Here is a 17,519-nt window from a genome sequence, read left to right as displayed (position 1 = left end):
GACTGGCGGGCTGGGCTGTCTTTTAGCTGTATCGTTTACTATCGCCACTCAGGCTGCATTATTATCACGTGTGCACGTTTTACACGGAGAAGTTAACCCACACGGCGAAGCAGTACACACACGCACGTCCATAGAGTTGGCGGGGTTGAAATGTCGACACGATCAAGAGATTTGGCGCTTGACTCGAGTGACAGTAGCACCATTCAGCTCCTTAGTAGCTTCACTGACTGAAAACAGACCAGATTAGCGAAAAGGTCTGCCAATCACGCCAAACTGCTTTTGGACCATCAGCGTTAGCAACATAACTGCTTTTAAATATACGAATTAAAGCAAGATTCTAAATGAAGCCTCCCGAGTGGACAGTTTGATGGAGCGGAAAATACGAGTTGTGAATTTACACTGAAAACAATATTTTGTCAGGTGGGTGCACAAAAGAAACTCAATTCGATTCAGATATATTCTGAAGTAAATACTTTTTTTGGTTCAAAAAGGTAAATCTCAAATTAGTTTCATTTTATTTATTTACTTTATTTATTGAATTGATTGTAGTGCAATTTATTTTTTATCCATTCACTTAGTGTTTGATATTTAGGTATAATTTTTATTTTATTTCAATATTATGCAATCATTGGGCTTGGAAATGAAACAAAATAAAATAAATAAATAAAGTTAAGATAATGACACGTGTAAATAGGTGTGAAAAGTGATCAAATTTTGTGTCGTTTCTTGCTTTGACTGCTATTAAAGTCTTTTTCATCTTTCATGAATTAATATATGAAAAGTACTCCTGTGCCTTTGAAGTATTTTTAAATATTACAATGTTAAGTTTTGAAAAGATTTTCGTTATTTTGACTATTTTCTTATATTGGAAATTTGCAGTATCACTAAACCTAAGATAATTCTACTGCAGTGCAAACTGCATCCACCATTGCAAACTGCATCCACCATACAATAAAACATTTGCCGAATATTCCAACACATTTTTTTTTTTTTTTAAATACATGACACGATGTGGCTGCAGTTGAACTATCTCCAAGCGGAGCAAACATCTTGAATTGGAATGACATTTTTGGATAGGCGATATTTCGGTTTAGCCTTCTTTCTGCCCTGTGACCCCAGCAGAGGGCAGGATTGCTGGGAACTGCTGCAAAGACGTCGAAAACTCTGCCGACAACGCCGTTGACCTAAGCCCAACCCACCCTGGCCCGCGCCGGCTCGGCCGGGATTCAGCGTGGGCCGCATCGCGGTGTCTCTGGTCAGGCAGCCTGGAGCCCTTGGGCGCTGGCAAGGGGCGCGGGCGTCCGGGAGGGGCCCCCTCAAAAGCCATCTACGAGGGGCCACACCCACGCGGGGCCATTACGGTGGAGGCTGTTCTGGGCTTCACCCGAGGCCGCCCGACTGCCATTTTTAGCGCAGCACCAGAGTAGACCACATGCTGTGGCTTCGGGCTAGCGGGGGGAAGGACGCTTTCTTTATTTTCACTCAAAGCACCCAAGAGCTTTGGGGAGAATTTCGACATTTGCACTCCGGTTGACTCAGCCGGCGCGGACAAATTGTTCCTACACGCCACCATTTTGAACAGGAAAAAAATTGAGATAGCGCATTCACAATCTCATATCTTGCGCTGGCGTCTGGCATGATTTTGAAATAAAGTTATTTGAAGATGCAATTGTTTGCTCGTTTCTCAGCGCTTGGGAAGAATGACAAGGATTCATTTTGAGGATCTTGTCAAGTATGCCATGTTGGGCCCTGCACAGTCTCATTTTAGGAGGCAGCATGTGGGCAGGAGCGCTGGGTGGTCTGACGAAATGAAGTCAAGCTTCCTCTCGCACACACATATGGCACAGCTTGGCCTTTTTTGTGTTTGTTTTGATTTTTGGGGTTTCAGGTTATAAGTAATAAAAGTCCCCATGAGCTATATGCTTATTTTACCTTGCTTATGACCTTTTTCTATTTCACGACTGTGCTTCCACTCCACCCGCCTTGTCTTTTTTTTTCTTTCTTCTCCTTCTCAATCTGAGCTTCTTGAACTTGACAGCCTCTCCAATTTTTGTTCATCTTGATCCCCTTTTCTCATCTTGACCAGGAAGTGCCCACACATCAGTCCCCTCTCCTCAAAAGGAAATACAAATCAAGCACACTTCACTTGGGTTGCACCCAATCACTCAATAAAAGACGGGGGACATCCGATACTCTCGGTCACCCGACTCCTGCAGACGAGGAGATTTGACGCGCTTGAAGATCCCCCCTCGCGCCGCCAGCTCAATATGTCTCTGATAAATAAACGACAGATCCCCGATCTCCCTAAACCACACGATTGCGGGTGCGAGGAGGCATCGAGTGTGAAGCTCTGAAAGATCTTCGATTAACGGAAGAGGCTCTTGAGGCGCGGGCACTTTTTTGTCTTGAGAGCCGTGGACCACAAAGTTGAAGAGGTTTGAAATATTGGCAATGCAGCCAGGAGGAGTTAAAGGAGACATTTTTCACAATTTTAAAGTATTTGCTTGAGTCTTAAAAGAACTCTGACGATCAAAAACCATAAAAAAAAAAAAAAACGGAGTCAATATCATCATAAGGTGCTTCTGAGTTTACATTTTGCATTGTCAAGAAAGAAAGAAAGAAAGAAAGAAAGAAAGAAAGAAAGAAAGAAAGAAAGAAAGAAAGAAAGAAAGAAAGAAAGAAAGAAAGAAAGAAAGATGAGGCCTTTCCACCCTGTGGGATATTTTGATGCATTCAAGGATTCAAAAAAAAAAAAAAACGGAAGTCAATTTGACTTAAGTTGGGTGTAGGCAGGGTTGGGGGGTAAAGATGACTGGCGGTGGCACACGCTCCACACATGGAACAGATCATGGCACGTATAGCGTTAAGATTTACCCATATGAAATAAAGCAGCCCAAAAAAAGAAAGCCTCCCCAACTTCTGGCTGAGCTCCACCGCGAAGTAATGAGCTCCCACCCAAACCTCAGCAGCAGCTGCTGTCAGGGTCTGGGGGCACTGACTAAATATATAAGAAGCTGTTAGGCAAGAGCGGAAGGTGCAGATCCCCCCCCCCCCCCCCCACGGTAAAAGATGCCATTTTTACGCCTTTATTACAGTTTGGCAATGACACCAAACGAGTGCCCGCCAAAGTCAAAAGGTAAGCAGAGCTGCACTGTAACAATTGTGTAAAAAAGCCAAATAACATGTCTCATTGGCTGATGCTGGGAATATCTACATCATTTAACAATTTGATTTTGGTTTCGTGATTATTGTGTGTGGTAACGCTGTAAGAATATCATTTTTTCTCTTCTATTGTATTCATAGCAATGCAGTACAAAAATGAATTAAAATGCCTGCGCACTTTGATGGAAATGCAATTCTAACATGACACATATCAAGACAAGGCAACATACACGTGTCTCTCCCTTGCTTAACTCGCTTAAGATGAATTATCGTCGCCCACAAGACCCCGCCGCACTCAGCTTCACGAGCTCCACTGACTACTCATGTGGTGCTTTTCTTGTGTGTCTGTGCAGCCCACCAAATTTACTGTCTAAAGGAACAATCATTTGGATATTTATGGCTCTTCAAGCCACTTTTCAAACGTATGTGCAGTGTTATCATATTGTGTAAAACAGTATCAAGTCTGGGATGGTAAACGGCGTGAGGTTCCACACGCTGGTCGAGTTAGCGCCTGCAGTACATTTAAGCCGCTTTGATAAATTGACGCACTCAACCTGTATTTCTTAAAAAAAAAAAAAAAAAAAAAACCCGCTTTTTCGGTTTATTATGTTATAGTTGGCCGCTGTGTACATTGGGAAGACGTATGGCACCGAGCCGCTGCTGCTGCTGCTGCTGCTGTAAGGTTCGGGTTTTCCATTTTTAGGTTTGTTTTCTTTTACTTAAACAAGGGCGTTACAGTTCGATTGTTTAGACAATTGCTGGGGTGTAATATTTCTGCCATGTAAAAATATTACACAAGGTAAATGTCTTGTGGATGATATAAAACATAAGTCACTTCATTCATTTTAAGTAGCCAAAAACATTCCCAACCGGGAATAGTCCAAATGAAGAGATGGCCACCCTGAGCAATTGACACCTGCTGGGCGCCGTTTAAGTGACCGCAGGTTTTCGTGACAGACAGACCACGATGGCGACTGGTGTGCCGTGAGAAAGCTGCTAACTGGACTAGTTTCTAGAATCTGGTAGAAGTATGTCATAAAGATTTGCTCGTATCTTGTATGCAGACTGGACAACTTGAAGTAGTTTCAAAAAATGGTAGCCCATGTATTGTCATAATTGGGAAATATAAATGGGGGTTGGCCTTGCTACAAATGACTGTCAACGCATATATTGCAGTTTTGAGAAATCCTTGCGCTGGTCCAAGGGCAAAAAAGTTAAAAAGCTAATACATAAAGAAAATATTCATGTTCGTGTGGACATGGCTTGAGTCCAATGCCTGTCCTTAGTCTGGAGGAGTGAGATTCGATACCATTGGAAACACACAAAGGGGATTTCAGTCTGCTTCTTAATGCACGTCGTCTCCCCATTTGCATTGTGCCATTCGGAAAAATCTGCAGACGCTGAAACGTTACGTGCTTGCCGCCATGTCTGCCCACTGAGTATGTTCTGTCCACCGGTTACGCTATTGGCGGTCGCATTACTCAAAACCGCCATTTTTGCCCCGAAGCGTGGAAGACTGACCAGGTGTTTGTTTGTTTTTTTCTTTCATCAAAAAGCACATCGTCACTTTGCATGTTTGAAAGCCAAAAACGAGGGAAAGGTGACTCAGATTGGAAGCCACAATCTCCAGCATGGATGGAACTACAAATGGAACCCCCCCCGCCTCTCTCCGTCTGTCCGTCTATATAGCCCCCATCACGCGAAAACACACACACACGTTTCGCTCACTCGCTCTCATTTTCCGTTGACAGGCGCTCTCAATCTTTGACCACACGGTCTGGAAAAATAGCACAGAGTCATGCTGCAAGGCAAGTCTATCCCTGACCCTGATTCCCTCTTACCACATTTCCATCAAGCAGCAAAGTCAAACACTTCTAATCATTTTGATTCCCCCCCCCCTGCCGTTGAAGTATTATGAACATTGTTAATTTTCTGAGGTCTGACAAAGCTTTGGAGGTATTCCATGGATGAGTCACTGCGCACGTTGGTTGGTGGCATGTGATACAAAAGCATACGAGACAAATGAGGAGAGCCAATTAAGCTTTCAGAGAAGCGGGTAAGAAACAAAGATGCGACGTAGCAAAACCAATGTGCCAAACCTCTGTGTAACTATTTCTGAAAAGAAGGCCGCTCCATGACCTTGCTAAGGAAGTTGATAGGCCTGCAGTCCCAGATCATAAAAAAATGCATACAAAGCGGGGCGACTTACGGCAAGTAATTGTCAGGAAGAAGATAAAGCAAATCATATTTTTAGATTAGGATGTGAGTAATTGTTTGTATCTCACTTCTTCTCAACTAAATTGAGCCCCAATTTAGCCATGACCTTAACAAGTGCTGTAGAAAATGGAGGGATGGATGTCTAAAGAAATTTAGAGACAAATTTCAAAGAGAGAAACAGTGAAAATTTGGATGAATTTCAGTGTGCGGAAAGACAAAAAATGCTGTGATCTTTTTTTAAAAATTGACTTCATCATGTAAATCAAAATAATCTCTGATTTAACATTTAGCCTCATTCAGCCTATTAGCCTTTTAGCGTTGATGTTTGCACTGGACACCATTCAAGCTAGGACCGCTAGTTGTCAACACAAAATCATGTCTTTCTTGGAAAAAAAAAAAAAGAATAAAAATAAAGCTGCAACTTGGAAGTGAAGCAAGGAAAAGCCTCTTGAAAGGACTGTTAAGAGCTTTACGCATTTTTCTAATTACACCTTTGGCTTGCCCTCGTTTTGATGGCAGCTGTAAACGAGGAACACGCCAAAGATTCGGAGCATGGTAACTCTTGTAAAGCCGAGGCGAAGCGGCCGCTCGCCGTTTTAGCCTCACCTGCCCTGTCATTTTTACTTGTATGTAAAACGTTAAACATTAACGAGGCGTTAAGGAAAGGAGAGGCTTTGTTAATGGCTGCAACCTGTAATGGGCTTCACGCCAAATGAGAGGGGACGGAAATCCCTCAAGAGTGCTTCGGAAGATTTGATAAGCTTTTATGACACATCGGAGGAGTAGACCAGAGGCCACCTGCTAAATATTTTTAATCGGGCCGGCACATTTTGAAATATTACAAGTGAAATAGATGGTGGGACGGAAAATTTGATCTTTGACAAGGTGAAGTGTCCCCTATCCTGACCTTCCTTCAATTTTTCTAGATTTGGGCCACAGTGGAAAATGTTTGGACACCCCTGGTGTAGACAGACGGATGGATGGATGGACAGACAGCACTTGCCTTTGTTCTTTCACTTGCAGCCCTTCTTGGAATGGGAAAATAAAAGCGACGGAGGTTAGCCGGAGAGCAGACTCCCAAATATAGCCGCTGTGTTCTTGTGAGGGCCAGACTCTCCCCGACGACAAGCCCAGCTCCGACCGTGCCCTGTAATTGAGGAGAAAATAAGGACAGAAATTATATGTTTATTTTTGACAACAATTTTAATCTTCTGTGCTCGCCTTCACGAAAAAATGAGACGCCCACAAGAAGGAGATGAGAATATGTCTTTCTGACTCAAAGTGGAGAGTTTTTTTTCGTTTTGGGAGAGTTTTTTTTTTTTTTTGACCAACAAATGAAATAAGACAAACAAACATAGCTTCTCAGCTGGGAAAACAATTCACTTGTATGCATGTCCTTGTTTCAAAGACTTTGAATGAACAACATGAGCTTAATGCACAAAAATCTGAACCAAAAGCCCCACAAAAAAAATCTAATCTTGAAAGGTAAAATGATTAGTTGTATACTTAAATATTTGGTAGTCCCCACACTGATTTCAAATTTAATTTATCATTCACAAATATATAAGAAAGAATTGTGTATCTTTGCAATAATATGACACATGAGTATGATTTGTAGTCAAAATGCCCCATTTGTGGAAACCATGACAGCGATATGACCTCATAGTGACCAGGACTCATTCAACTCACTCAAAACCTTTTGAATGGACAAGTCATTTTGTTCAAAATTGCTATGGTTTAGCTAGTCGATACATAAAAAATCAACCAAATTTTTGTGCTGCGACGCCAATCGTCAAAATGCATTAAAGTAACATTAAAGTAGCACACAAGCTGCCTGGGGACATGAGCAATCTATTCTTGATGAAAAATGCCAGAAAGAAATTTCCATGAGTTGCAGATGAAGTTTTACAACCGTTCATTCGTCATTTGTTCCCTCTTTTCATCAGTCACCCCCCCAACTTTTTTTTTCTTCATATAAATGGGCTTTATGTGATGTGATAATCTCCTCCTTATTTCAACGACTTGATCTTGTTTTTCCTCTCCTGTCTGTGCTGCTTGCTCACTCGACGTGAGCTGTCATGTCAAAACTTCCATTGCATTGGAAACTGAGAGAATGCTTGAGACCAGAATAATAAAATCTAGATTACAAACCACAAAATAAAACGGTTCTTAGATCAACTATGGTGTATGAGCCATGAGGATCTTTTGTGATTTTTCCACCTTGAACTTATACTCTACTCCCGTGCAGTGAAATGTCTCCAAACATGAGACTTAGTCATTCATCTTAATGGAAAAACTGTGCTAGCGAATACTAGATAGACTATCAATCGAAATGAATGTCCACAAGGTGATTGATGAGCAACCCATTCATGCATCTGTGTTTGGGAAGGCGGGATTGCATGCTCTCATCCACCAATCGGCATCTATTTCCCTTCATTCCCCCAACCCCGAGCTCTGCCTCTTCCAGGCGAGCCCCAAGCCTGTAATTAGGGGGGCCGGGTTCCCGGAGACTCAAAACACATCCACGCGTTGCTGCTCAACTTCTTCCAAACTGTCCCGGGACTCTGAGCTGCGCCTTTCCCGCTGCACCTCCAGCTTCCTCTCGGATTTTGTTTCTCAGGGATGGCCGCATCGATTCTGGAGGTAGGGAATCTCATTGTAAGTATGGAGCACTTTTTTGTCCCCTTTCAAAGTTGATATTTTAAAGGTAGCCAAGTGGTTGCAGGTTCCCGTTATTTCTCTCAGCTACAGCAGAATGATATTTATTGCAATGAGGAGTAACCGCATGATACAAGACAGAATTCAAAACAATTAGAAAAAGTATGACTAAAAAAAATTTCCTTGATTTAAGTGATTAGATCAAATATTCCAGTACGATGAATGGAAAACTACACTGTTACATTTAGCAGGAGGTTTCGAGACAATAAAAAACAGCAATGCAAAAAAATCTAAAGGTGCAGTGCTTGACCTCCACAAGCATAAACACGTGCTGCCTGCCATAGCCTTGAGCACTTTGCAAGCACAGGAAGAGCCATCAGTTGCGTCGGGACATGAGTTTTGTATTAGCGTTGACACTGACAGAAGCCCCACGAGTCAGACACACAGTCTCATGTTGTTCCTCCTCCCCAGGAAGACGGGCGCTATGGCTCCAGTCCTCTGGCTATGTTAACTGCTACCTGCAACAAATTTGGCAGCACCAGCCCAGTGAGGGACTCTGCGACACCCGGTAAGAACGGCGGCAATAGTCCACTAAAGAAGACCTACAACATGACCTCCGACCTTCAGACGGCCAAGAACGGGCGCACTGCCGACGGCAGCGGCCTGGCGGACTCTTACAGCGGTTCCTTCACTACACCCGGAGGCGGCGGACTGCTCACCCCGACCGGAAGCCCCCCTCCTACGACCGGAGGCTACGCCACAGAGTACAACCCTTTCTCTCACTCTTTCCAAACGTCCGTATCCCAGGACCCGTCCCTGTTAGTGTCCAAAACCCACGGAACGGCAGACTGCCTCACCAGCGTGTACACCTCGTTGGACATGACGCACCCTTACGGCTCGTGGTACAAAGCCGGTATCCATCCCGGTATTACGGCCGCCCCGGCGAACGCCACATCTTCTTGGTGGGACGTCCATCCTAACTCCAACTGGCTGTCGGCGACCCAGCCTCAGTCGGACGGAGGTCTCCAGGCCTCTCTGCAGCCTGTGGCACCACAGGCTTCCCTGAGCCCCCAGCTGCCTAGTTACAGCACCGATTTTACCACCTTGAACCCGGCTCCCTACCCTTCTGTGGGACTGGGTTCGTCCTCGCATCTCCTCCAGCCGTCCCAGCACATGTTGCCCCAGGACATGTACAAGCCCAAGCCGGTGCAAAGTGCCGGGCTAATGGAGAACCCCATGGGCTTAAAACCAGCGAGGGGATCAGGCGGCTACGGGGGAAGTTCGACACCCACGAGGTCCTCGTGCGACTGCCCCAACTGCCAGGAGCTGGAGCGATTGGGAGCCTCGGCCGCATCCCTAAGGAAGAAGCCGGTCCACAGCTGTCACATCCCCGGCTGCGGGAAAGTGTACGGCAAGGCGTCTCACCTCAAGGCCCACCTGCGTTGGCACACCGGCGAAAGGCCCTTTGTGTGCAACTGGCTGTTCTGTGGCAAGCGCTTCACCCGTTCGGACGAACTGGAGCGCCACGTCCGCACCCATACGCGGGAGAAGAAATTCACCTGCTTGCTGTGTAACAAGCGCTTCACACGTAGCGATCACCTCTCCAAGCACCAGAAGACCCACGCCGACTCGGCGTTGCAGGGGAAAACCGCGGGAGCCGAGGGGGACTTGGACCACCGGGTCGAGGAGACAGCAGAGATCGGCGCCAGCAACGGCGAGCCAATCGCCAATGGAGACGAAAAGACGGGGGTGCCCGCCGGAGTGGAGAACACCGGTGGGCTTCTGGAGATCTGAAGCCTCAACTTCATCCAGATCTTTTTATTTCTTTTTGACCCAAATATGCCCAAGACATCAATGCAATAAATGACTGCGTAGTGGCGGGCCGTGCATCTGGTACTTGGGCTTCCCGTGGGAATTTACCCGACTTACCACTATCATGTAGCAGTTATAGAACTGATCAATACTATTGAGAAATGCAAGATAAGGGGTCACCGCTTTGCCCTATTGGCCTTGTGTTTGTCATTTGGAGCAGTTCTGAATCAACATTAATAACATGTCAAAACCATTTATTTAAATAAACTACATCATACTCACCAAAGATGCTTATCATTAAATACAACAATGTGCTCAGATCGCCACAAACATGTTTTGCTTGTCAAAGTTAGCTGTGACAAGTCAGAGAATGAAAAAATGCTGATGCTCATTGTGGGCCAGTCTGATTTCGTTAAAGAAACACACTCATTGACAACATAGTGAGTTAAGTTACATGGGCCAGCACTACTGATTCTGATGCCTTGGGTAGATTGGACTGAAAATTGAACATCCACATACATGTAAGCAGTGAGGTCATAAATGTAGGTCAGTGCTTTTGATAGCATTTCAGCCTTGACAATCATTCATTTCATTTCCTTCGTAAGCAAGCCTCTCCATGTAAATACGAGCAAGCAAATATTTTCAGCAACCAAAAAGGAAAACAATGAAGGCTCGCACGTACGTCCACGTTTCTAAACCCAGCATGCATTTTTTTTTTGCCTTTCAAATGAACGCAACCACTGGGGAAATTGAATCTGCACAGGCAGAGGGAAAAGTAGCTCCGAAGCCACAAGACGAGTCGTTTGAGAGCGAGACGTTTTGGTTAAGATGGCGGGCTTTTGACGGAGCCTTCCGCACATATCTGATTCGCAGCTGTACTTTGATACTTCAGTCGTCGCTCTTGAAACAATCAACACGCAGCGGGACTTGACGCTTCTCGTTGCCAAAAACAAAAAACAAAAAAACTGTGTTGTCATGTCAAAAGTCTTTTATCGTGCTTCCTGGTGTGTGTATTTTAAATTCCTATTTTCATGAATAATCTAATTTATGTCTTAAATTATAAACATTGCCGGTTGTGTTGCAGCTTGCGGGGAAATGTAACGGCAGCGAGGCTTGCAAGATGAATGGAAGCCAGTCAAATATAAAATAAAATGCCTTAATTTAAGACTATTTATTAGCTATAACAAGGAAGTTTAAGATGTATTTAAAGATCTTGACATTGACTATTTCTCTGTATGTATTCTTTTGATTGTGAAGTCTTCCATACAAATGATGAATTAAGGGCTACATACTATATATTTTCAACAATATATAGATGTTTTTCAACGTGTTTATTATATTTTCCATGTTGTTTTTCATTGTAACCTTCCTAATGAAGCCATGCGCTTCTGTCAAAAAAAAAAAAGAATGCACAGTGAGCACTGTTTCAGTGTTTGCTTTTTGGCTGATGTGAAATAAGAAAATACTGTACATAGTGAAGGCCATGTATGGTGTACATGTAAGAGTCCTGCTCTGTGACAATTATGGTGCTTTAAAAAAAAAAAAAGTAAAGATATTTCAAAAGAATTCTTTGCATCCTTACAAACGACTTTACTTCCTGTCTTGTTTCCACCTCAACAGCTTTCATTGTCATTTGTAAGACAAACAAAGCACACAGGTGAGCTATTCGTACCACACAAGGACCTGCACTGTAGTTAACAACAATTGCACCTCTCTTAAGATTAAGAGGCGTAATTATCAGTCATCATGAAAAAAAAAAGAAAAACAGAAGGGAGGATTAGGACTGAGGGCAAGTGCTTGCATTGTTCAGATGCTTCAACAAAAGGGACAATTGCTGTAAAGCAGGATGACAGACGTGATGTGGAGATACAAGTGACGTCAGGGTAATGTGTTGCAGGCTGTCGGAGGGGAAAAAAAAAAAACCACTATAATTTGATACCATGAAGCTACCATCACCGCAGGTCCACTTTCCTGTCATGATAGTAAAAATGCTTGAGGTGGGTGGAGCTGGGCGTTTTAATAGAGATAAGCCCAGGAGCGAGTCCAAAATAGAGATGTGGATTCAAACTGCATTTCTCAGTGAAATATTTTGCCAATATAAACTTTTATTTAACTCTCTATTTACATGCATTCTTATGGAACGCAAATTAATAAATTAATCGCATTACATTACATTACATACAGTTTTGTTGGCCTGGAGTGATTTGAAGGAAATAACCTTAATGGTCTTCAGTATGCAATTCTGAGTTACCCTATTTAAAGTTTATATGACTTTATTTAAAGGTTAGAGTTACAATTTGAGCTTTATGGGAGTTGGGATTTTCTTCGGGCAGCACAGTGAGTAGTGGTTATCATGTTTGCTTCACGTTTGAGAGCTTCTGAGTTTGAATCTCGACTCTCCTTGTGTAGCGTGACTTTCGACATTAAATCTACAAGGGGGTTCTTAGTTTATGATTTGTTTCATTCCTATGGCAACGACATAAACCAAATTTGGACCTAAGTGCTGTGTCACTAACCTATGCTAGCGAAGAAGAAAAGTCATAATTACAGTAAGACAAAATAAATTAAAAACAGTAAGTTTGGTGGTAACTGAGCTTGTTCTCTTGTGCTGCGTTATCATGTATTTTCATGCACAAACTAGTTTTTTTGGTCTATTTTTACGTTTGAACGTACATGGTAATAGTACATTCGAACATACTTGCAGGCTAAATGCAAATTTTTACATGCAAATACATTTTTGCCAGTCACAAATGATTAGTACACATTGGCTTCCATACATTTGCAGTATAAAGACCTGGAATTGTGTCATTTGGACAGTGTAGTGTAAACCCAGCGAGCAGGTGAGATGCCAAATAAATAAAATCAATTAAGCCCAGATAATATTATTTTTTATTCTATGGCAATAGGAAACATTCTAATAATCTTCCACCGACTCACCAGTTGTAACATTTACACTTAAAGGACTGCATGGTTCCAATTTAGGGCTTCTAATGAGCTGTAGTTGAGGTCAATTTATATAAAACGTCCCGGGGCCGGCTCTGTCATCAGGGAGCGCCGTGTTTATGGTGGTCTGAAGTGGGTGCATGGTCGAATCCGCAGAATAAAAGGCAAGCGGGGGGGGGGGGGGGGTGATTGAGGATGGCTTGGACTTGGGTGTGTCAGGCCAATGAGGTAGGGAGAGTGGGGGTTTTGACAAGATGGTCAGCACCACGAGTATTTTCTGACATTTTTAAAACACACGCTCTTCCCCTCCACAGTGGCGGTGAGCTTTATTTTTACTCGTTTTATTTAAAACGGCCAGGAAACATTAAGTGTAAACCATAAGGAGGAAAATAATCACGCTGGGACACACAAAGGCAAAACCACAAGATGGCCACTCTTTCCATATGTTTGAGCCACAAGTGCACTTCCGCTCCATTTCATTTAAAAATAAAACAGACTTGTTAAGAAACCAGCACATTATGTCATTAGATCCCAGAAACACCTGTTAAATGAAATGACTTTTTATTTATTTTCAAAACACTCATCCCAACACTGATTAGTTGAGCCTTAACACCTCTAAATTTACATGAACAATAAAATTGGGTTACCTTGAAAATCTTAAAATAAATGACTTGAAGAGTAACTGCGTGCATGTTTTATGCACAATTTTAACATTTGACCTGTCTTATAGTTTTACTTTCATGTGGTAAATTTAATTCCTATTGGTTATCGATGACTTGGCTGATTTATTTAAGAAATGTTGTTGAGTGTGTGAAAATGATGCTTAATTAATTGCATCGTAAAAGAATTGGGGCATAAAGAGAGTGCAGTACTTATATGCAAACAGCAGAGGCGCTGTTGAGTCACTCTCAACTAGTTTCCTGGGTATGAAAACAGAAGTTCATGACATGAAATTTACCTCCCTGATATTATGTGCATTTCAGTGGTTAAAAAAAAACCTATTAAATGTATGACACAACAAAAAACACCTCTTGTGATAGGAACACGTTTTAAATATGACATATTTCTGATCCAGACTTCCTTCTAAATAAATTGTACATCATAATATTCACATAATTATAAAACACACTTACAATGTCCATAATGCAATTTTATGTACTGTATAAGACACAGTACAATCAAAGATGTATGTTATAATGTAAGTTTCTTACTGTTACGTGGTCTTAGCTGAAGAGCAGAATCAATGGCACAATGGTGCGTGTGCTCTCATAGCCACAGGCTAGGGTGCACACTACTCCCCCACCGGCTCTGAAAAGGGAGCTTTTACAGGTTAACAATAAAACAAAAGCACAGGTGTCTGCAGGTGTGAGCGCAACTCTGCCGGCCGGCATGCCCGGAGGCTGGACGGAGAAGGCCGTCAGTAACGACGAGATAAGGGGACCCCGGGGTCCAATATGCGACAAGGCTTAAAGAGGAAAACCATAAGAGCACTAGAAAGGTCAAGCCGTGTGATAGAGCCTCCTTTGTTTGTCATTGCTTTATCAGGTGCAGACATCATTGAGATCGACAAGCGAGGAAACAAATCGTGATAGATGACTTCATTGTTTCTCTTTTTGTTGCCCAGCGGTGCTTTGACTTACGAGCAACCCGAATTATGAGAGATATATAAAAAATTACGGCGACAGCATCTTACTGTGTCACTCTGCGATTCCCACCCGACTACTGATAAGTCGGTATCGCGTTGCAAGGTTAGAAAACACCACCATAAAACTAACTTGTATCATAAATATTTTTATATCAAGGTATTAATTATTTCACATGTATTTTAATGTGGCAGCGTGCAGTATCAATCATGAAAGTGCCGCTCATATTTTTGACGCTAATCATATATATGTAACCGCTCTTTTTTTTTTCTTTTTTACACGAAAGCCGCCTTTAAAGTTTAAAAGGGAGCTACTCCCTCACTGCCCAGCGTACCAAATGCGACACTAAACGATGCCATTTTGTTTATAAGCAGCTGCGGGAGGCTTGTGGGTGACGCTGCACCCCTTTAAAAGATAATCTGCTCCCCATTTAATGGCCTCCGGATGACAAATTACTTCCAGGGAGTAAAAAATTTAGCGAAGGAAATTGCAACATATGACACAACACGAGACATGTTGAACATCCATAGTTAAATTAGAGACAGCAGAAACATTTTTGCCAATGAGGCATGATCTATCCATGGGAATGTCCTTCAGGTTTACCATCTAGTAAAACAAATGTGATGATGAATATTTATTTAGGAAGCTATAATTGGTACTATGAGTTCCATTTTGACCATAACGGGATAATATCCTACACATATCTATCTATCTATCTCCTTAAATGTCTTCCATTAGTTAATCATTTCAATATCTCCATTCATAATGTTTATTTATTTCAGAGACTCCCCCCCTCCTCCCTTTAAGGCCCTCTTATGGTTGGAAAAATACTTATGGAGGTTTTTGGACTGTCCTGACTTAATATCCTTACAGCACAGCAATAAAATGTTCTTTCCTTCGCAAGAAAAAAAAAAAAAAGTACTATCTTGACTGGATTGTGAGTGACGTTTAGCCTAAAACAGCTCTTGTTTTCTTTCTTACGCTCAAGCCACTAAATACTTCCGTGGAACATTTGAAGAGAGAGGATTTAAGGGGGGGGGGGTACTGCTGATAGATAGGAACATATAGAGGGGAAAAAAAGACATAAATTTGACACATACATTATAAAAAGTCTGTTCAAATGCCAAGATAAATAATATCAAAACATAACATGAATTACCTTTACAATTGAATTGAAAAAAGCCTCAGAGGGTATTATAAACAGTTTGAAATAGCATTCAATGTCAGCGCAAAATTGTCAAGTTTCTGGGGAATAAAAAAAAAAGCTGATTAAGGAAATTTTAGGCAAAGCCTACTACTACTAAAACGGCTAAACTTTTTGGGGATTAATCATTGGCAAGTGTCATGACATTTGACATGTTTGAAAATGATTTGGTTGATTCTGATCAAAGCCACATCCTTAAGAGTGTGTGCACACTTGTGCAAGCACATTATCTCAGTAGTTTATTTTCTCTTCCCCATTTCAATAAATCTCTTTCGTTGTTATAAAAAAAAGTACTTCATTATTTATCTTGGTCTCCATTTTTATATCACAAAAACCTGGCATTTGAACAGGGGTATGTAGACTTTTTTTTTTTTTTAATCCATCGTACTTATTTACCTTAACTTTTCGACACTTTTCTTAATTTCCTTTCAAACTTGTCACAGAGACAGCAGATGGAAAATATATAGTCCGGCACAAAGCATCTGGAGTTTCAATGTTTTCTATAGACGGTTCCTGAAAAATAAACAAATAAAACAAAAAGAGACAACAGAATGGTGGTTTGGAGCAATTAGAAGGAAAAGAAAAAAAAGAAGCGACAGTGAGAGTCAAATTCTGGAACGGGAGCAGCGCGGTTGGAAGCAGGAGCGGGGAGTCGGACTTGGCAGGGTTTTGGTGGAGACGAGTGTGGTGGTTCTGAAGTCCTCCAGCGCGAGGAGGCGCCAGTGTGTCCGGCGGGGGCCCGGACCGTGAGCAGCCTCAACCCCCCCCCCCCCCTCCCCTGAGCGACGGCCACAACGTCCCCCCACCACCACCACCACCAGGCCTTGCCGCTACCCCATCCACCCTGAAGCCACTGGCAGCCTGCGCTTGGCTTTGTTTATTTAATATTCTCAAGAAATTGAAATATCTTTTGTGGTTTCCACACACACACACGCAATTACATGCCACTCAGCAGCACATACTACACACACATTCACATGCACTTCCACACATCGCTGTCCTGCATATATAAATAAATAATGTTGGGTAATAACGTTCTCTTGATCTGTGGCCAATAATAGAATTGAAGAAAATCATTTTTGAATGGAGGAAGGAGGAGTGACGTGTCTGACACCGTATGTTGCCTCAGCAAGCGCTACGTCTCGTTTGATGGAATATTCCCTGGCTGAAACCGAGGTTTTCCGCCTTTTTTTTTTTTTTTCCTGGGTTACGGTTCTTTATAAAGGACCCAGGCATGGAATCGGGATCAGATTAGATAGCGGTATTCCACCTTTGACGCGACAGTGAAGCAAAAAGTGCAGTGAAGTGCGTCATTAATACCAACCACTGTGATTGTGTCGTGACACCAAAGGCCAAAGCAAAATATGAACTCGCCACACTACATTGCTACTATTACATCATTTGTAGAAAGTTCTGTTTAATAGCTAGATAAGAGCACTTGTAAATAAATTAAGTTCATTTTCTTTTGAGCTGTTTCGCAAGTCTGAGTGTGTGGCCTGCAAACGGAAAAGGTGCATATAAGGTGTTAACGTCAATGCCAGTCTTCCTCTAAATGCTTACGCTCACAGCCCCGTTGCAACTGCGATCATTAACAAAGCAATTTTTTCAGACGCAAATCCCTTAAACAGCCTTGGTTTTGAGGAGACGGGGGGCTGCACCCCGACTCCTTGCCCCTCAAACAGCCACCAACCACGGCCGCTGCCAAAAATAATACGGGAGCGCCACTCGAACCCCGAGCCTCGCCACAAGCGCAGCTTGGCCGCAAGAGAGGGATCAAAACACACACAAAAAAGGAAACGCATCATATTGAGGAAGGAGATGGTTAGGGTTGGGGGTGAGGCCTATCTGCTGATGATTTTGGCAACAAAAGGAAGCAGACG

At 42.7% G+C, this 17,519-nt stretch overlaps 1 protein-coding gene across 1 annotated transcript; it reads left to right on the top strand.

Moving 5' to 3' along the window:
* Nucleotides 1–8,001: 8,001 nt before the first annotated feature.
* sp7 (Sp7 transcription factor) lies at nt 8,002–9,831 on the top strand. The gene is made up of 2 exons (XM_085924646.1): nt 8,002–8,037; nt 8,509–9,831. Exons 1-2 carry the CDS (start codon nt 8,002–8,004, stop codon nt 9,829–9,831), a joined length of 1,359 nt encoding a protein of 452 aa, XP_085780772.1.
* Nucleotides 9,832–17,519: the final 7,688 nt, after the last annotated feature.

The sequence above is a fragment of the Syngnathus leptorhynchus genome, chromosome 11, assembly GCF_054491065.1.
Source record: "Syngnathus leptorhynchus isolate UIUO chromosome 11, UIUO_Slep, whole genome shotgun sequence".
NCBI classification, from domain to species: domain Eukaryota; kingdom Metazoa; phylum Chordata; class Actinopteri; order Syngnathiformes; family Syngnathidae; genus Syngnathus; species Syngnathus leptorhynchus.
This window is presented reverse-complemented; position numbering and strand designations above follow the sequence as displayed.

What these genes read in the sequence shown, in the direction of transcription:
- sp7 (XM_085924646.1), top strand. Translation starts at nt 8,002, where the DNA reads ATGGCCGCATCGATTCTGGAGGTAGGGAATCTCATT. An exon ending in TGGAGGTAGGGAATCTCATT is followed by an intron (nt 8,038 to 8,508) that starts GTAAGTATGGAG and finishes CCTCCTCCCCAG; the next exon opens with GAAGACGGGCGCTATGGCTC.